The sequence below is a fragment of the Triturus cristatus genome, chromosome 4_1 (genome assembly GCF_964204655.1).
Source record: "Triturus cristatus chromosome 4_1, aTriCri1.1, whole genome shotgun sequence".
In the NCBI taxonomy this organism is placed as follows: Eukaryota; Metazoa; Chordata; class Amphibia; order Caudata; family Salamandridae; genus Triturus; species Triturus cristatus.
In genome coordinates, this window is record NC_140585.1 from 525301923 (window position 1) to 525322932 (window position 21010).

Sequence of the window (21010 nt, forward strand, 5' to 3'; positions counted from 1 at the left end):
CTAAGATGGCCGCCGACTTAGAATCACACCAGTAGTCCTTTTTCTTTGTTGACAGTAAGAGTTCACACCACGCGTTACGTAGATAACACTTCTGGCTTTTTAAACAAACGGGGTTATTTCGTTCCCGTTCGAGCAAATACAGCTACGAGACACAAGGCAGCGTCAAGAAAGATTTTTACGAGATACATTGCATTAGGTAAGACATGGTTTTATTACTGATACAGCTGACAGATTCTGGTTTTCTTTAAGTATTGTTTTACTTTTTGATCATATTTTGCCCAAGCTAATACCCTTTTTTAAGTACGTAGCTTTCACTGAACAAGGAGGGGTTTTACCTCTCATTATGATACATCTCACACCCCCGCGTAATTTAGAGCGCGTCTTTTTTTTTTTTTTTAAATAATTAAACTTGGAACACTGGCACGAGACTTAATGGCTGACTCTGCGGGGTCTCGTGGTCAGTTACAGTTTTTCCTGCGTATGTTTAAGTGTTTAATTTTCCAGCAATAAAATGCCGGAAACAGCACGCTCATTTTCTTATGATATAATTTTGGCTTTCGCCGAGAGGAATAGTGGCGTATGCATTCTGAATTTCAGCAACCCCATTTCGCTGCTTATACGCTTTTACTTTACCCGCCACCCCATATTATTTTATATCCAGGGCTGTTTCATTTTCACACACCATTTGGGTGTAATTTATGTTAGAAATATTCACGCAATCGGTTTACTCTCACCATGATGGTCATTGGTACGCTGAATGGTTAGCCTTTTCTTAGCGTTTATTATTATTTAAATTACAGCTAGAAGACTTTTAGAATTGGCCTTATAGAAACCAGATTCTCACTTTGAAACATAGACGTTGACTCACCAGAATCCTTTGTGGTTTGGAATTATCACCGCTCAACAAGTAGGTCTCTTTGTTATTCTTAACAACAATTAATATAATTTTCTTAGGTTATGGCCATTATTGGACTAGATGACTTAGTAAGATTTCAAACCCCTGTTTAATTTTCAGATTCTACAGCCAATCGGAAAATAGGTAGTTATTTTTCTCTTTTCCTATTTTCAACCGTTGCTCTCTAGTTTCACTTACTTATGTCACAAAATCTTTTTCACGCTGCGTTTTACAAGAGCAGCAATGAGATCAGACGTTTTCGCTTGAATCTCGGGTACCACGATCACCCCAAATTACCACCTTTGATATCCTTTGTGTGCCGATCTCACTATATGAGTTGCAAGAATAAGCACTGCACTTCGTAATAGCACATACTTGGCCTCTCCAATACCATTAGGCTCATAGACCAACTGTACTAACAGAGGTACATTCTGTGTTACCTTTAGATGGAAATGCTTTGTTTAAAGGTTTGCTTCACCACACAATTACCTTTTTCTCACTGGTGATCTTAAATTATCGTGTGTTTTGATCAGTTTAGACAATAAGACTACTGATGTCTCCCACCATACATACTCTCTTTTGTATATGTTTTCTTTCAAACTACACAGCCTTGAGAAAGTCGCGGGACAACTTGCCCACTTTGCGACAAAACACGTGTTGGCTGTAATGAAACATTGGGAGTCTTGTACTAAATAAAGAAACCAAGAAAGAAGTAAGAAGATTTCATATGTATTTTCTTGCATAATAATTTGTCTATTTTGGTCGAAACATGTTACATACTTATGTTATTTTACAAATATCACGTGTGCTAAGGAGTATCACTGCATGTGCGCGAGTGGTGCGCACGCAGCAGTAATCACGCCATATGGCGCCTCTGCTGAAGCGCGCGCCCGCGCACATGCACTCCAAGCTGTAGCCGGTGGTAGCATTTCTTAAAGCCCTTACTAAAGTCTCTGCGAGCAGCGCATGGGCGCTGACTCAGCGAGACCTAAATAGGGTCATTTTTCACTGCAAAATCGAGGTGTGTCCATGTTGCATTTTGCGACGTTTCCTGTCGTGGGCACTAGGCTGACCCACACAAGTGAGGTACCATTTTTCTCGGAAGACTTTGGGGAACGCGGGGTGAGTGGAAATTTGTGGATCCACGCAGATTCAAGAACTTTCCACCACAGAAATGTGGGAGAAATTTAGTTTTTTGCAAATTTTTGAGGTTTGCAAGGGATTCTGGGTAACAGAACCTGGTGGGAGGCAGTCAAGTCACCCCATCCTGAATTGCCCTGGGTGTCTAGTTTTCAAAAATGTATAGGTTTGCTAGGTTTCCCTAGCAACCGGCAGAGCCATGGTTCATAAACTTCAGCTAGGCACTTTGCCAAAAAGGGGTCATTTTTCACTGCGAAACTGAGGTGTGTCCACTTAGCGTTTTGCGCCGTTTCCTGTCGCAGGCACTAGGCCGACCCACACAAGTGAGGTACCATTTTTCTCTGAAAACTATGGAGAACGTGGGGTGGGTGGAAATTTGTGGATGCACGCGGATTCCAGAACTTTCCACCACAGAAAAGTGGGGAAAATGTGGTTTGTTTGCCAATTTTTTAGGTTTGCAAGGGATTCTGGGTAACAGAACCTGGTGGGAGGCAGTCAAGTCACCCTATCCTAGATTACCCTGGGTGTCTAGTTTTCAAAAATGTATAGGTTTGCTAGGTTTCCCTAGGTGCCGGCAGAGCTATGGTTAAAAAACTACAGCTAGGCAATTTGCCAAAAAAGGGTCATTTTTCACTGCGAAATTGAGGTGTGACCACGTTGCGTTTTGCGACGTTTCCTGTCGCAGGCACTAGGCCGACCCACATAAGTGAGGTACCATTTTTATCGGGAGACTTAGGGTAATTCAGATTTGTAAAGCAACTGTTATTACCTATTGACTTTCAATGCATTTCTGCCTTCCATATGAAAGGCATTGTGTAAACAAGCATTTACAATGCAATGGTCTCGGCAATATTATAGGTAGAGCTATTGGTATTGCTCATTATTTTTTTATCATTTTTGTATCCCTAAATAAATGGCATTGTCATTTCTATTGGCATTAGCTTTTTTTTTTGCATATATGATACCTATTGCATTAGCAGAGAGAGAGAGTGAGGTAGTGAGATAGAGAGAGAGAGTGAGGTATTGAAATAGAGAGTGAGGTAGTAGGAGAGAGTGATTTAGATAGAGAGTGAGGTAGTGAGATAGAGAGAGTGAGGTAGTGAGAGAGTGAGGTAGTGAGAGAGTGAGGTAGTGAGGGAGAGGGATGTTGTGAGGTATTTCATATTGTGGCCAGATCTGCCGACTTTGGAACTGGGGGACTGTGTTCGAATCTCAGTGACTGTTCAACATACTGTGATTCTTGGCAAATCACTTAATCACCCTGTGCCTTAAAAACAGAATGTGTCCCTGTGTAATGTGACTAAAATCTCCCCCATGAACCCACCTAATTGAGTTAACACTTGCTGGGAGACTTGTTGCACGGCCAGGCAGAGAGAGGCCCGTGGCATGGTTGCTGAATGTTTGATATTAGATAGAGGGTGAATAGGTGAAAGATGCGTGGGTGGACACTTGGACAGGCGGTCAGGTGGAAGGGTGGATTTGCACGCTGATCTCATGGTATAGCTGATGGGCAGAAGGACATATGAACAGGTAGGTGCTGATGAATGAATGATGCACTGAGTGATAAATAGGTGAGTGAGTGGATGATTTTTAGATGGGCGTATAAGTTGACAGACAGGTAGAGCGATTAAACATTGGGTGGAATGGATGACTAGCTGATAGATGTATTCCCAAATCATTTGTTGGACAAGCGAGTGGATGGATTGATAAATTGATGAATAGGTGGCAAGACAGAAGGAAAAATTAAAAGATGGATGGCGGAATGGATGGAAAACACATTGATTTATTAACCGCAGAATGCATAGACGGACGGATGAATGGGTCGATGCATACACGGATAAGCATGCGGTTAGATGAAAGGGTGGGTAGGCGAGTCGGAAGGCTGAATGGTGGAATAGTTAGACATATACCTCGGCCGGATTCCACATGGGAAGTTCTGTATACGTGCTTGTGCCACGGTGACGTCCACAGCACAATGTTTTAGGCCTTCTCAGGTGGGAAGCGTGTTCCCAAGATTTACACTGTTCAATTCTGTCAGGATTATGAGATTACTAAACAACTACTTCACCGTCAAAACCCGTACATGCATGATTAAAATAAAAACAGCGCGGTGATTCGGATTAAGGCGCACGGCGCTCCCTCCCCCACAAACCCTCTACTGGGATGAGGAAGAGACATGTGAGCAGGGCAGGGAGGGGGGGTTGTAGCAGCTCCCTTTCCAGTTGAAACGAAGCGGGGAGCCGAGCACATGGCTGGGGGCTCGGGCAGCTGTCCGCCTCATCCTCGCTTCTCCGGGGCCGGCTGAGATGCTGTCTCCGGTTCAGACCTTCCCCGAAGGACTCCACTGTCATCGCGAATATATTTAAACACAGGTCTGCCTCGTTTGTGCTGCTCTCCAGGGCCACCGCTGTGAATCTAGCCTTACGTCCCCACACAAATACATATATTAAACGATTGTAACATACGCCTTTCAACAGTTTAAACGTTAAAAATAGGAACAACGTTGGCTTAAAATAGGGTTAGCCCCAGACAGGTTTGGTTTCAGGGCGGAAGCAGTAAAGGGGAAAATAACTTGATAGTTGGAAACTTCTGAGATGTAGCGCCGAGCAATGATTACCATTCTGACCGGAGTTAGCGCTAGAGAATAATTCTCTACATAGCAAAAGTACCCATTTTAGATCGGGAGAGCGTCTTAGAAGGTAGGGTATTCGGCAGACACGTCAACTTCAGCACTGTGTTGTGCTGTGTTTGCGACTCGGGGCTTGTGGCATTTCGCTAAAGCTGTGTATTCTCTCCTTGTACTATAGCATCGCGCACTCCAGTCCCAGGCCCGGAGCCGGCTCCACCTTTTGCCGCCTCCCTCTTCTCGGCCGGGGCTGTATTTCCTCGGCTGTCCATGGCTCGGTGCTGTTGGCTCTCTCTGTGGCGGATGATGAAGCCCAGGCTGTGCGGGGCTCCCTACGGAATGAGAGCGCTCCCCTGCCGGGACTCCACTCCTCACATCCTCCTGCTGGGACTCTGCTTCCAGCCAAGCCTGGCTTTATTATGTGTGTCTGCAGCACTGCAGCCCCGGCAGCAGGAGGAGGAGGAGGAGGAGAAGGAGGAGGGCAGCGCAGAGCCAGGACAAAGAGCAGGACGAGAGCGGGCTGCGGCTGGACCCGGGCACCCACAAGCAGCCCTCCGCCCCATGGAAGCAAGGGCAGCTAACGACGCCAGCACCCCCAGACCCCGACATAGGGTGACAGAGCTACAGCCTAACCGGGGCTAGCCCCCCCCCCGACACAGAGCACACCTCTCAGTCTGGAGACTCCTCAGGGAGCACCCCTCGGCTCTGAGCCTCCCCTCCCGGTCCAGTGCCACTTACAGAAGGGGGTTAGACCATCCCAGAGAGCCCCCCCCTATCCCCCACGGGCGATTTACGGCCACCCACGGGTGGGGTACCAGCTCTTTCTGGACACCCACAGGGCGAGAGCACTCCCCAAGCACCCACAGAGCGGAGGAAGCGCCCTCCCCGAGCACCCTCGGGCGGTTATCGCATTGGGTGCTGCGGTTTCTTGAGCCACGCCGCTGCAACGAACACTTCCTGAGAGTGAGTGTAACACTGGCGTGGTTGGGCAGTAAGGCAGATGTAGACTGAAATGATATATACAAAGGCATATGCCGAAATAGGCACAGACCTGTTTATACACAGAAAAGCGTCTGTTGCACCGAAACGCGGATCACATGTGTCATGCAATGTCAGGGCTTTGAAAAGGGATATGTGCCGAACACGGGAGCCGAGAGCAGGGGGAGAGGACGCCATTAAAACCACTGCCTTTCTCCGAGGCAAAGCAGAAATGCCTCGGAGAAACGCAGTGGCGTTTTCGGATTCGGGGGCGTGTTTCTTTTTCTCTCCTCTTGCCATTGGCTGGAGGAGAGAAAAACAAGCCTAAAAAGGGCGTGGCTAAAAAGTGGAAAGAACAGCACGAAACACGCCCCCGAATCTGAAAAAGACGGAGCCTATTTGGAGGGACGGCTCTCTCCTCCAATGGCTGGCCTCCGTTTAGGAAGCCAGCCAATGGAGGAGAGGCAAAAAGAGAGGCGGGCTAAGGAGCCACTCTCAGAAACATTAAATCTCCGACTTCCGGTTCTGCCTTCGGCAGACCAGACGGTCCTCGACCCAAAAAGAAGTCATTTTGAAAAATGACCGATAATTCTCATGCTAGTATGAGTATTCCCAATTTCGAAAATGTGAAAATATCTACTGTTTCTAAGCTCTATAATTTGTTCCCATTTCAGAAATACATAGGTGTCTTTCATACGGATTTTTCCATGTATACATTTTCCCACAATAATTGATATGTACCCGGTACATAATAAAAAGCCAGTGCAAATTCCTGCACAGTTTTTGACTCTGGGTTCGTCGGGTTCTTGGTGAACCTACAAGTCCTATATATCCCCACAGCCAGAAAGGTCCAGTGGATGTAACGGTATATTGCTTCCAAAGAGCTGTCATAATTAGAAGAAGTTACAAGTGAAAAAGTTGACACAAATGGCTGTTTTTTTCAACTAATTTTCAATTTTTCCTATATTTAACTGTTAGTTTCTATAAAGAAACCTTGATGGATCTACACAAATGACCCCTTGCTGAATTCAGAATTTTGTCTACTTTTCTAAAATGTATAGCCTTCCAGGATCCATTATTGCTTTCATACCCATTTCTCCCATTAACTGGAAGGAGGTTGAAAGCACAAAAAATAGCAAAAACAGGCTATGTCCCAGAAAAATGCCAAAACTGTGTAAAAAATGTTGGTTTTCTGACAAAAGTTTGTCATTCCCTAAAAGCTGGGGAAATGGTGATTTCAGCCCCACAAACCCTTTTTTGATACCATTTGCAGGGAAAAACCCAGACGCTTTCATTTGCAGCCCTTTTTTCCCCATTTTTTCCCAAAAAAACAAAATGTAGCTGTATTTTGGCTAATTTCTGGGATCCCTCCATTGAAATCCACAAACCCTGGGTACCTTTACAATCCCCATGATGTTGGAAGAAAAGGACGCAAATTTGGTGTGGATACCTTATGTGATCAAAATGTTACAGGGGCCTAAGCACGCACTACCCCAAATAGCCAAAAAAAAGGCTCAGCACAGAGGGGGAAAAGACCTAGCAGCGAAGGGGTTAAGGATGCCCACTAATTGAAATTGTCACACTTAATCATGTGCAGGATACTTGTTTCCATTCTGAAATCCAAGCACATGCATAGTGCCCGATGTCCTCCATCATCTCATAGGCTGACATTCCTTCCCCAAGTAATTTCTGTTCCACCCTAAGTATCTCAGTAACCTTAGGCTTCAATAATTAACTCCCCATTGTTTACTAACAGAGGTACATTCTGTGTTACCTTTAGATGGAAATGCTTTGTTTAAAGGTTTGCTTCACCACACAATTACCTTTTTCTCACTGGTGATCTTAAATTATCGTGTGTTTTGATCAGTTTAGACAATAAGACTACTGATGTCTCCCACCATACATACTCTCTTTTGTATATGTTTTCTTTCAAACTACACAGCCTTGAGAAAGTCGCGGGACAACTTGCCCACTTTGCGACAAAACACGTGTTGGCTGTAATGAAACATTGGGAGTCTTGTACTAAATAAAGAAACCAAGAAAGAAGTAAGAAGATTTCATATGTATTTTCTTGCATAATAATTTGTCTATTTTGGTCGAAACATGTTACATACTTATGTTATTTTACAAATATCACGTGTGCTAAGGAGTATCACTGCATGTGCGCGAGTGGTGCGCACGCAGCAGTAATCACGCCATATGGCGCCTCTGCTGAAGCGCGCGCCCGCGCACATGCACTCCAAGCTGTAGCCGGTGGTAGCATTTCTTAAAGCCCTTACTAAAGTCTCTGCGAGCAGCGCATGGGCGCTGACTCAGCGAGACCTAAATAGGGTCATTTTTCACTGCAAAATCGAGGTGTGTCCATGTTGCATTTTGCGACGTTTCCTGTCGTGGGCACTAGGCTGACCCACACAAGTGAGGTACCATTTTTCTCGGAAGACTTTGGGGAACGCGGGGTGAGTGGAAATTTGTGGATCCACGCAGATTCAAGAACTTTCCACCACAGAAATGTGGGAGAAATTTAGTTTTTTGCAAATTTTTGAGGTTTGCAAGGGATTCTGGGTAACAGAACCTGGTGGGAGGCAGTCAAGTCACCCCATCCTGAATTGCCCTGGGTGTCTAGTTTTCAAAAATGTATAGGTTTGCTAGGTTTCCCTAGCAACCGGCAGAGCCATGGTTCATAAACTTCAGCTAGGCACTTTGCCAAAAAGGGGTCATTTTTCACTGCGAAACTGAGGTGTGTCCACTTAGCGTTTTGCGCCGTTTCCTGTCGCAGGCACTAGGCCGACCCACACAAGTGAGGTACCATTTTTCTCTGAAAACTATGGAGAACGTGGGGTGGGTGGAAATTTGTGGATGCACGCGGATTCCAGAACTTTCCACCACAGAAAAGTGGGGAAAATGTGGTTTGTTTGCCAATTTTTTAGGTTTGCAAGGGATTCTGGGTAACAGAACCTGGTGGGAGGCAGTCAAGTCACCCTATCCTAGATTACCCTGGGTGTCTAGTTTTCAAAAATGTATAGGTTTGCTAGGTTTCCCTAGGTGCCGGCAGAGCTATGGTTAAAAAACTACAGCTAGGCAATTTGCCAAAAAAGGGTCATTTTTCACTGCGAAATTGAGGTGTGACCACGTTGCGTTTTGCGACGTTTCCTGTCGCAGGCACTAGGCCGACCCACATAAGTGAGGTACCATTTTTATCGGGAGACTTAGGGTAATTCAGATTTGTAAAGCAACTGTTATTACCTATTGACTTTCAATGCATTTCTGCCTTCCATATGAAAGGCATTGTGTAAACAAGCATTTACAATGCAATGGTCTCGGCAATATTATAGGTAGAGCTATTGGTATTGCTCATTATTTTTTTATCATTTTTGTATCCCTAAATAAATGGCATTGTCATTTCTATTGGCATTAGCTTTTTTTTTTGCATATATGATACCTATTGCATTAGCAGAGAGAGAGAGTGAGGTAGTGAGATAGAGAGAGAGAGTGAGGTATTGAAATAGAGAGTGAGGTAGTAGGAGAGAGTGATTTAGATAGAGAGTGAGGTAGTGAGATAGAGAGAGTGAGGTAGTGAGAGAGTGAGGTAGTGAGAGAGTGAGGTAGTGAGGGAGAGGGATGTTGTGAGGTATTTCATATTGTGGCCAGATCTGCCGACTTTGGAACTGGGGGACTGTGTTCGAATCTCAGTGACTGTTCAACATACTGTGATTCTTGGCAAATCACTTAATCACCCTGTGCCTTAAAAACAGAATGTGTCCCTGTGTAATGTGACTAAAATCTCCCCCATGAACCCACCTAATTGAGTTAACACTTGCTGGGAGACTTGTTGCACGGCCAGGCAGAGAGAGGCCCGTGGCATGGTTGCTGAATGTTTGATATTAGATAGAGGGTGAATAGGTGAAAGATGCGTGGGTGGACACTTGGACAGGCGGTCAGGTGGAAGGGTGGATTTGCACGCTGATCTCATGGTATAGCTGATGGGCAGAAGGACATATGAACAGGTAGGTGCTGATGAATGAATGATGCACTGAGTGATAAATAGGTGAGTGAGTGGATGATTTTTAGATGGGCGTATAAGTTGACAGACAGGTAGAGCGATTAAACATTGGGTGGAATGGATGACTAGCTGATAGATGTATTCCCAAATCATTTGTTGGACAAGCGAGTGGATGGATTGATAAATTGATGAATAGGTGGCAAGACAGAAGGAAAAATTAAAAGATGGATGGCGGAATGGATGGAAAACACATTGATTTATTAACCGCAGAATGCATAGACGGACGGATGAATGGGTCGATGCATACACGGATAAGCATGCGGTTAGATGAAAGGGTGGGTAGGCGAGTCGGAAGGCTGAATGGTGGAATAGTTAGACATATACCTCGGCCGGATTCCACATGGGAAGTTCTGTATACGTGCTTGTGCCACGGTGACGTCCAAAGCACAATGTTTTAGGCCTTCTCAGGTGGGAAGCGTGTTCCCAAGATTTACACTGTTCAATTCTGTCAGGATTATGAGATTACTAAACAACTACTTCACCGTCAAAACCCGTACATGCATGATTAAAATAAAAACAGCGCGGTGATTCGGATTAAGGCGCACGGCGCTCCCTCCCCCACAAACCCTCTACTGGGATGAGGAAGAGACATGTGAGCAGGGCAGGGAGGGGGGGTTGTAGCAGCTCCCTTTCCAGTTGAAACGAAGCGGGGAGCCGAGCACATGGCTGGGGGCTCGGGCAGCTGTCCGCCTCATCCTCGCTTCTCCGGGGCCGGCTGAGATGCTGTCTCCGGTTCAGACCTTCCCCGAAGGACTCCACTGTCATCGCGAATATATTTAAACACAGGTCTGCCTCGTTTGTGCTGCTCTCCAGGGCCACCGCTGTGAATCTAGCCTTACGTCCCCACACAAATACATATATTAAACGATTGTAACATACGCCTTTCAACAGTTTAAACGTTAAAAATAGGAACAACGTTGGCTTAAAATAGGGTTAGCCCCAGACAGGTTTGGTTTCAGGGCGGAAGCAGTAAAGGGGAAAATAACTTGATAGTTGGAAACTTCTGAGATGTAGCGCCGAGCAATGATTACCATTCTGACCGGAGTTAGCGCTAGAGAATAATTCTCTACATAGCAAAAGTACCCATTTTAGATCGGGAGAGCGTCTTAGAAGGTAGGGTATTCGGCAGACACGTCAACTTCAGCACTGTGTTGTGCTGTGTTTGCGACTCGGGGCTTGTGGCATTTCGCTAAAGCTGTGTATTCTCTCCTTGTACTATAGCATCGCGCACTCCAGTCCCAGGCCCGGAGCCGGCTCCACCTTTTGCCGCCTCCCTCTTCTCGGCCGGGGCTGTATTTCCTCGGCTGTCCATGGCTCGGTGCTGTTGGCTCTCTCTGTGGCGGATGATGAAGCCCAGGCTGTGCGGGGCTCCCTACGGAATGAGAGCGCTCCCCTGCCGGGACTCCACTCCTCACATCCTCCTGCTGGGACTCTGCTTCCAGCCAAGCCTGGCTTTATTATGTGTGTCTGCAGCACTGCAGCCCCGGCAGCAGGAGGAGGAGGAGGAGGAGAAGGAGGAGGGCAGCGCAGAGCCAGGACAAAGAGCAGGACGAGAGCGGGCTGCGGCTGGACCCGGGCACCCACAAGCAGCCCTCCGCCCCATGGAAGCAAGGGCAGCTAACGACGCCAGCACCCCCAGACCCCGACATAGGGTGACAGAGCTACAGCCTAACCGGGGCTAGCCCCCCCCCCGACACAGAGCACACCTCTCAGTCTGGAGACTCCTCAGGGAGCACCCCTCGGCTCTGAGCCTCCCCTCCCGGTCCAGTGCCACTTACAGAAGGGGGTTAGACCATCCCAGAGAGCCCCCCCCTATCCCCCACGGGCGATTTACGGCCACCCACGGGTGGGGTACCAGCTCTTTCTGGACACCCACAGGGCGAGAGCACTCCCCAAGCACCCACAGAGCGGAGGAAGCGCCCTCCCCGAGCACCCTCGGGCGGTTATCGCATTGGGTGCTGCGGTTTCTTGAGCCACGCCGCTGCAACGAACACTTCCTGAGAGTGAGTGTAACACTGGCGTGGTTGGGCAGTAAGGCAGATGTAGACTGAAATGATATATACAAAGGCATATGCCGAAATAGGCACAGACCTGTTTATACACAGAAAAGCGTCTGTTGCACCGAAACGCGGATCACATGTGTCATGCAATGTCAGGGCTTTGAAAAGGGATATGTGCCGAACACGGGAGCCGAGAGCAGGGGGAGAGGACGCCATTAAAACCACTGCCTTTCTCCGAGGCAAAGCAGAAATGCCTCGGAGAAACGCAGTGGCGTTTTCGGATTCGGGGGCGTGTTTCTTTTTCTCTCCTCTTGCCATTGGCTGGAGGAGAGAAAAACAAGCCTAAAAAGGGCGTGGCTAAAAAGTGGAAAGAACAGCACGAAACACGCCCCCGAATCTGAAAAAGACGGAGCCTATTTGGAGGGACGGCTCTCTCCTCCAATGGCTGGCCTCCGTTTAGGAAGCCAGCCAATGGAGGAGAGGCAAAAAGAGAGGCGGGCTAAGGAGCCACTCTCAGAAACATTAAATCTCCGACTTCCGGTTCTGCCTTCGGCAGACCAGACGGTCCTCGACCCAAAAAGAAGTCATTTTGAAAAATGACCGATAATTCTCATGCTAGTATGAGTATTCCCAATTTCGAAAATGTGAAAATATCTACTGTTTCTAAGCTCTATAATTTGTTCCCATTTCAGAAATACATAGGTGTCTTTCATACGGATTTTTCCATGTATACATTTTCCCACAATAATTGATATGTACCCGGTACATAATAAAAAGCCAGTGCAAATTCCTGCACAGTTTTTGACTCTGGGTTCGTCGGGTTCTTGGTGAACCTACAAGTCCTATATATCCCCACAGCCAGAAAGGTCCAGTGGATGTAACGGTATATTGCTTCCAAAGAGCTGTCATAATTAGAAGAAGTTACAAGTGAAAAAGTTGACACAAATGGCTGTTTTTTTCAACTAATTTTCAATTTTTCCTATATTTAACTGTTAGTTTCTATAAAGAAACCTTGATGGATCTACACAAATGACCCCTTGCTGAATTCAGAATTTTGTCTACTTTTCTAAAATGTATAGCCTTCCAGGATCCATTATTGCTTTCATACCCATTTCTCCCATTAACTGGAAGGAGGTTGAAAGCACAAAAAATAGCAAAAACAGGCTATGTCCCAGAAAAATGCCAAAACTGTGTAAAAAATGTTGGTTTTCTGACAAAAGTTTGTCATTCCCTAAAAGCTGGGGAAATGGTGATTTCAGCCCCACAAACCCTTTTTTGATACCATTTGCAGGGAAAAACCCAGACGCTTTCATTTGCAGCCCTTTTTTCCCCATTTTTTCCCAAAAAAACAAAATGTAGCTGTATTTTGGCTAATTTCTGGGATCCCTCCATTGAAATCCACAAACCCTGGGTACCTTTACAATCCCCATGATGTTGGAAGAAAAGGACGCAAATTTGGTGTGGATACCTTATGTGATCAAAATGTTACAGGGGCCTAAGCACGCACTACCCCAAATAGCCAAAAAAAAGGCTCAGCACAGAGGGGGAAAAGACCTAGCAGCGAAGGGGTTAAGGATGCCCACTAATTGAAATTGTCACACTTAATCATGTGCAGGATACTTGTTTCCATTCTGAAATCCAAGCACATGCATAGTGCCCGATGTCCTCCATCATCTCATAGGCTGACATTCCTTCCCCAAGTAATTTCTGTTCCACCCTAAGTATCTCAGTAACCTTAGGCTTCAATAATTAACTCCCCATTGTTTACACTCTAAACAAATTCAAAATAAACTCAAACAAGCTCAAAATCACAACAAGTCAATTAGCGATTAAAACTGCCAATTTCAGAAAGGCTCTGTCAAAGGTCAACCTATCACAGCTCGGCTTTGCCAGCAACCAACCAATCAGAGCACTTCTTTGTGATGATGCCTCATCAGTCCCAGCACGACTCCATGGTTGTGTAACCAATTACAGCATGTCTTAACCGTGAACAGGAAAGCAATCATAAATCCTATTTAACCCCAAATAACTAAATAAGGGTCTGTTCACGCTAGAAAGGAAGAAAAACATCAATAAACTAGGTAAAACAATTCATTTGTATACAATGTAACTTCAAAATAAGAACAATATTTCACATCAAACGTGAAAAATCAAAAACAATTTACAGAGTACTTCAGACCACACTTAGCTAGACACCCGTCCATCGGTAATCTACAATAGTTAGTGTGTCAACTAGAGCAAAGTTCACAAACTCAAATTGGACACACACCTAGAAAATACATTTGTTAGTTCAGAATACCCATCAATGTGTAAGCAGCACCTCGCTCTATACACCACAATTACAGAAAACAGTACATCTCGAGATCTTGGATTTCAACGAATCCAACAGCCATACCAATTCAATCGATAAATTAATAGGACCTCAAATGTGTTTACAAATATGACTAACACATTAGCGCAACAGTGATCAATCTACCAATTGAACCCACAATCATTTTATACCCAAACAACTCACAACAGAAACAGAAATCCACCTCATGATGTCATACTTCAATGCACGCTCACAAAATCAATTCTCCATATTCATACTTACACTTCAAATTGTTGAGGAATGCACAGTCAGTAACTTCAAAGGAAGACTGAATGTGAGAAATGTTGGCAAAATTACCAAAAATTCCTTTCTCCCTCGGTCTATGCATTCAAAACTTAAAAATCACAGAAAAGTGTTCAGGGGAACCCTACTAAAGAGGAGGTGCTTTTACGCAACCATCCTCTGCTACCAACGTTTGTGGGAGTTCAAACCCCAATAATTAATTGAACCCCAATATTTTGAGCACCCCAAAATGTAATTCTGGTGGTTCAGCTCCAGCACCCTTGATCTTGAGATAACTATCACCACACTCCATAACTTCAAGCCCAACAATTTAACAGAGGCAAAATCCAATACTGGTTGGGACCACTCAATAACTACGTGCTAGGCCAAATAAAAGTTAAACAGTTGTATTACAAAATAAATTTAAATATAAGCAATATTGGGGAACAAATTATTTAGCATCCAATTTGCATATTAGAAAACACTTCAATACAGTCTGTACTGATGACCTATATCGTCAACAAGATTTGTTTTGACTATAATTAGGGCTCCCGGTTTTATGGTATTTTTTTTTTCACATTTCCGTCTGTATTTATCCATATTTATTTTTTGCTAATTTTATCTGTATTTATCCATATTTATTTAGGGTTTTGTGGAAAAAAGAGGCTGAAATTAGTACATTTCCACATTTATTTAACCGGTAAAAATGCACTCATGCTTGAAAGTCTACTAGGTTTCAATGTTGTAACCCCAAACACAAGATACATCTATGCACATATACAAAAAATAGGCATATTTCAGTTATCAACCTTGTGCCTATCTACTGCTGTTAAAGACTCTTTACTAAAATTCCTTTCTTTTTTAGCCCTCTTACCTACCAATACACACAGCTATTGGCCTGGCAGTCGTGGCAGACAGTATTTAGAAATACTCAAAAAGCAACCCAGTTTCCGTTTTCATCCACATTTAAATATAAATACAGACAAGAAAATAATTGTTTTCTGTCTGCATTTATCTGTATAAATCAGTAAAAATGGAAAACAGTGAGCCATAACTATAATACCTATCGTTTCACATCAAGTGTGTTTGCCCTTCTGAGAAGAAAAACTGAAAATTTCTCCCCAACACTTTAGGGGGTAGGAGCAACAGCTGATCCTGGGGTCCTCATATGTAAGGATAGGCAATATATTCCGCTCCGCCGGCTGAGTTTTGGCCACTCAGGCCAAAATCCGGCAACAGCCGTGTGGCGGTGCTTTTTCTAATGCACAGCTCACCAATGGTAAGTTGGAGAGTGAGATTTGGCATCCCCAGAGCGATTTTTGGTTGTTAGGATGGCACTCGGCGAGAATTCTCCGTGGTGGGAGGTTGCAACCATTTGCAGTCAGAACGATGCCACTCAAGTAGAAAATCTACTTGAGCGGCAGCAAAATCTACTCAAAAAGCTGCACCCTCTAGTGCACTGGGTGCTGCCATTCAAGCTGACATGGAACAAGCTTCCAGTACTGAATCACATAAGGACGTTCCTATTTCCACTCATTCGCGGAATTCGATGGAATCTCACCAAGGTATTTTTTTAACTCCGCAGAATTCCGAGGTGTTAAACTAGATACAGGCCTGCCAAATATCATGCATTAGGCATGCCTCTAACACATTTCAGTGTGGTGTTCCGCATCACCGCACTGTAATGCATTGTCACGCATTTTAATGCCACTGTCTTCAAATGCTCTACCAGCGCTGAAACTGGCTATGCCAGCCTGCTAGAGTGTGTGCTGGCGCCTGTAAAACCTGTGTCGGCGCTGCTGCTCTCCGAACTAGCCAGCAGGCTCAGTAAACAGTTAATGAACTTGCACTGCTGACTGCTACAATGTTACATCTTGCTGCTGCCTGGCTGCATTGAAATACCTGCCCGCTGCGCGGCTGTCACACTGTGAGTCACTCAATCACTGCCCAATACCGAGACCCAGGGCGGGGCCTGCCCTCAGCAGTGATGAGTAATGGGTAATGATTATTCCCACCATGACTTGAAGTCTGTTGGCTTATTTCTAATAGTTTTTGTGACATAAAAAAAAAACAGAAGATTTAAGGGGCATCGTCTGGATGCTGAAGATGGCGGACGCAGTTTAGTATGGTTCCAGACCCCTGGGGCTGTACGACCGCCATTGGGGAGGCGTTGCAACGCATGCAGACCTGTCGGTCTGTGATGGAGTTTCTGGGTACTTGTGTGGCTGCTGGTGAGAAGGAGACAAGTGTCCCCAGATCATGCTCTCATGGGGCCGTCGGGTCATGGCGGGAGGAGCCACTTGACTTTGGTCACCCGTCCTTAGTGCAGGGAAGACCGAGGACGAGCCTGGATGCATCTCCCATGCCGGGTAGCTCGGTGCATTGAGGCGCTTGGTTGGGCAACCCGTGAGTGTAGACCAGGGGGGCGCCTGTGGTCAGTCAGGTGGGCCTCTCGAGGTGCTCCTGGTGATGGACTGCACCCGTTAGCCTACAAAATGAAGTAAGTGTGCCTAAGTGCTTTACTGTCCATGCGCTGCTATTAATGGTTGAAAGCTTCGGCTGTATTCAGGTATGTTGCCTATTGTTTTATTGCACAGGGGATCTGAATCCGCAGCACGTGCGCCCCCGCTTAGAAGCTACTTCAGCATGCAGCAGAGGTGCGAGTCCCAGTGGTCTTTGTCGATTGCAATGAACGTTTGATATGACTGCTTGAATTAACAGCTCGGTTTTTACAGCTAAGTGGTATCCAGAAATGCTGTGCTGCCTCCAATAAAATACACTTACTTTATCGGATGTCTGTTGTGGGAGACAAGGTGTACGAGCTACTGCATTATGTTCATTGTCAGGTATGAATGTTTCACCCAGGCTTGGAATTTTCTTTGCATTCTAATGTTTGTTGTTGTTAATCGTCTTTGCATTCTAATGTTTGTTGTTATTAATCGTACCAAAATGCAAAAAAATAAACATACCAAGTCGAGACACATTGAATAAGTAGAAAACACTTTACCGCCACCCATTACAAGGGCGCTAGGTTAGTGCCCTTCCAATTCTAGTGCTTTGCAGATGTTTAAAGATCTTCTTTGAGTTTCTTGTTGCTCAGATGGGAGTAAGTTCTGACTTTTATATGTTTTCCTTGTCTTCACTGTTTGATTTTTCTCGTGAGAAAGTGTCACTCATAGTCGTTGAATTGTTTCTCATAATTGCACTGAAATTATGAAAACGTCGCACATAGCATTCTGAAACCTTGGCAACCTCGCCATCATGTGAGAACCTGAGAGATTTATCGAGATGGTTTAGGGCAGGTTGCCAGGGAGTGACTGGGGGGCTGTAGTGATAAAAGCTTACAGCGAGCTGCGGGAGACGAATACTGAGGAGGGAAGAGAGATAGAGTTGAAAAACGAGTGGGGAAAGCAAAAGAACTACAAGAAAGAGAACAGAGCGGTAACGAGATTTTTGCACCAGCACCTGTGCTCCTTCGGTGCCGAACTCTATTTATGGCACGCTTCTCGAAACCGGTGTGAGATTCCCGAAGGCGGGCCCTTACCTCCTATCTGCAAACAGAAGAACTCAAACATCCGAATCCCGTTCCTTCGATTCCGATGCTAACTAGCTTCAACAAATACGCGAAAAGTATTATAGGTCATTAGAAAGCTGGTTTGAAACTGTACGCAAAGGCTAATGAGAGGTGCTAGATGGTCTTTCTAGCTGTATTCTACAGAAAGCACTGCAATTGGTTAGAAAAATATGTCCCGCCCAGAAAAGAACGGTGCTGAACCGGAAGACTTTGCGCCATTGCTCCGGAAGTTATGGTTCAGCAGCAAGCATTGCCAAACTTCTCGAACTGTGATAGCCAACTCACTAGAGCCGGGCGGTGGCTGAGGAGGAGTTCAGCGTGTAGATCACGGCGAAACGTAGTGCTTGTCAAAGCGGAAGCTCCGCGTGCTGGGGAAAAGCGATAACAAACAGCAGGGATCGCCTGCACCCTGTCGCAGATGCCTGGCAAAGGAGTTCAGCGGTGCAGTCCTTGTCAGTCTGAGAGAGAGGAAATAAACGGGCGTGAATAACGGAAACGACATAGAGCTCCGTACAATGGCGTGGCTTTCGTCGTGCCGTCCCTGTCTTCTGTTGAGTACTAACCATTTCCTGTTTTTGATAACTCTTCTGACCCCTGCTATAACGGCATTGGAGTGCTACTGTGAGCACTGTGTGAAGCAAAACTTTACATGCATCACTGATGGGCTCTGTTTGGCTTCCGTAACACGAACTGGAGAAAAAGTAGTGCACAACCATATGTGTATTGCAGCCGTTGATCTGGTTCCAACCGATAGACCATTTCTCTGTGCCCCTTCGGAGCTGGCGGACGTCTATACGAAACCTTACTGCTGTGACAAGGACCACTGCAACAAAATCAATATTACAGTGCCTGCAATAGAGCGGAATCTTCCAAGTTTTGGACCTGTGGAATTGGCAGCCATCATTGCTGGGCCAGTCTGCATTATTTGCATTTTATTGATGTTGACGATGTATTTCTGCCATAATCGTCCTGTTATCCACCATCGTGTACCAAACGAAGAAGACCCTTCATTAGATCGTCCGTTTATTTCTGAGGGTGCAACTTTAAGAAATTTAATTTATGACATGACAACATCAGGGTCAGGATCAGGCCTACCGCTGCTTGTTCAAAGAACAATTGCACGAACAATTGTTTTGCAAGAAAGCATTGGAAAAGGTCGGTTTGGTGAAGTTTGGAGAGGTAAATGGAGAGGAGAAGAAGTGGCAGTAAAGATATTCTCTTCAAGGGAAGAACGCTCTTGGTTTCGAGAAGCAGAAATTTATCAAACAGTAATGCTTCGTCATGAAAACATTCTTGGATTTATAGCAGCAGATAATAAAGACAATGGTACATGGACTCAGCTGTGGTTGGTATCAGACTATCATGAACATGGCTCACTCTTTGATTACCTAAATAGGTATACAGTTACTGTGGAAGGAATGATCAGACTAGCCTTATCTACAGCAAGTGGTCTTGCTCATCTTCATATGGAGATTGTAGGCACACAAGGAAAACCAGCAGTTGCACACAGAGATTTGAAGTCAAAGAACATACTTGTCAAAAAGAATGGAACATGCTGTATAGCTGATTTGGGATTGGCGGTGAGGCATGATTCAGCTACTGACACAATTGACATTGCCCCAAATCACAGAGTGGGAACCAAGAGGTACATGGCCCCTGAAGTTCTTGATGATTCGATAAATATGAAACACTTTGAGTCATTCAAACGTGCTGACATTTATGCAATGGGATTGGTGTTCTGGGAAATATCTCGAAGGTGTTCCATTGGCGGAATTCATGAAGAATACCAGTTACCTTACTATGATCTCGTACAGTCGGATCCGTGTGTTGAAGAAATGAGGAAAGTTGTTTGTGAGCAAAGGCTAAGGCCCAATATTCCTAATAGATGGCAAAGTTGTGAGGCATTACGTGTCATGGCTAAGATTATGCGGGAATGCTGGTATGCTAATGGAGCAGCCAGACTAACAGCATTACGTATTAAGAAAACTTTATCACAACTCAGCCAACAGGAAGGAATAAAGATGTGAATATGCTTTGGTACCAATCAAGTTTCAGGACTTTAAAAGTAAATTGTTCTACCTCCAAGAGAGAACAGAAGATTGTGCTACATTTTGGAACATCATAGGATATCAGTTGCTATTTTCAGAGAGGGTGTGAACATGTAAACAATGGCAAGCACCTTCGTAGACATTTTGCAACACCCAAACCTTCTTTTTTTACAGCAGACATTTTTTACAAAAAGACAAATTGGCTGTCTGTAAGATGCTGAAAATGAGAATAATATATATTTTTACAACAGTAGAGATGGTTTAGCTAAATTAGACAAAACATTTATAAAGTGGATTGCTGTTCAACAGTCGATACATTCTTACTATTTTAGAACATTATGTATTTGCAACATAACTTCAAGGTTATAAGGACTGGCACCCATCATGATTACGAAAGTGTGACATCTTACGACCTGGAGAATATAATTTATGCAGTTGCATTTTGTCTGTTCTTGTTTTTAATTATATTTTTATGCTTCACTATGGTTCTTAGTACAGTCTGTGCCACTTGCATCTCTGGATCTTGTTTATCCTGATTTCTTTTTTTATAGGTAGCTAGACAATGTATATAGTTGTAAGGGAATTAAAACAGCATTATGTGGAAAGCTGGACAGCTCATGGTTTAACTTAATACACATGAACTGTGAACGGAAAACATATAACTCAATAAATGTTATTCACTCCAAAATCCTTTCCTGTTGCGATTGTGTTTAAATTACTTGATACCAAATATTTGTTTTCTGAATGTTGATACTCTTTCTGCACACAAAACAATCACATTTTAAAGTTCATTATTTTAGGCATGCCAATGAATATAAGAGATGAGTACATTTTACATTTAGTTTGTTTCATTAACTTACTACCTGATTGATGGATGAAAATGTGCCTCTTTATGCTAATTAAAGGCTGAACCAGTGCAAAAAAAAAAAAAAGGAAATAAACAGGCGGTGGGGGGAAGAAGGCTTTTATGGGGCACTGTCGCAACCCATGAGTTCTTAGGAGGAAATGACTGTCCTGTAAGTCGTCAAACAAATACTGAGGATAGAGGCTATAACGATCCGCACCTGACAATGTACTATCTGAGCAGTAGATAACA

The 21010-nt window shown here is 44.7% G+C and overlaps 2 protein-coding genes across 3 annotated transcripts in view; one reads left to right on the plus strand and one right to left on the minus strand.

The window, feature by feature from the left end:
- INTS13 (integrator complex subunit 13) overlaps positions 1-18047 on the minus strand; it is a 327931-nt gene extending 309884 nt beyond the window's left edge. The window contains exon 1 of one of the 2 annotated variants that reach the window (XM_085652788.1): positions 17837-18047. The gene's annotated coding sequence lies outside the window, so the exon portion shown is untranslated. The remainder of the gene's footprint in view (positions 1-17836) is intronic. The other variant, XM_085652789.1, reaches the window with a different exon arrangement.
- Positions 18048-18086: 39 nt separating this feature from the next.
- Positions 18087-20602, plus strand: LOC146855175 (TGF-beta receptor type-1-like). Its single transcript, XM_085652790.1, has one exon. It carries the CDS (start codon positions 18382-18384, stop codon positions 19891-19893), a length of 1512 nt encoding a protein of 503 aa, XP_085508916.1. The 5' UTR covers positions 18087-18381; the 3' UTR covers positions 19894-20602.
- The last annotated feature ends 408 nt before the right edge of the window (positions 20603-21010 follow it).

Bases quoted from the DNA above. Each gene is read 5' to 3' on its own strand.
- LOC146855175 (XM_085652790.1), top strand. From the start codon at position 18,382: ATGGCGTGGCTTTCGTCGTGCCGTCCCTGTCTTCTGTTGAGTACTAAC.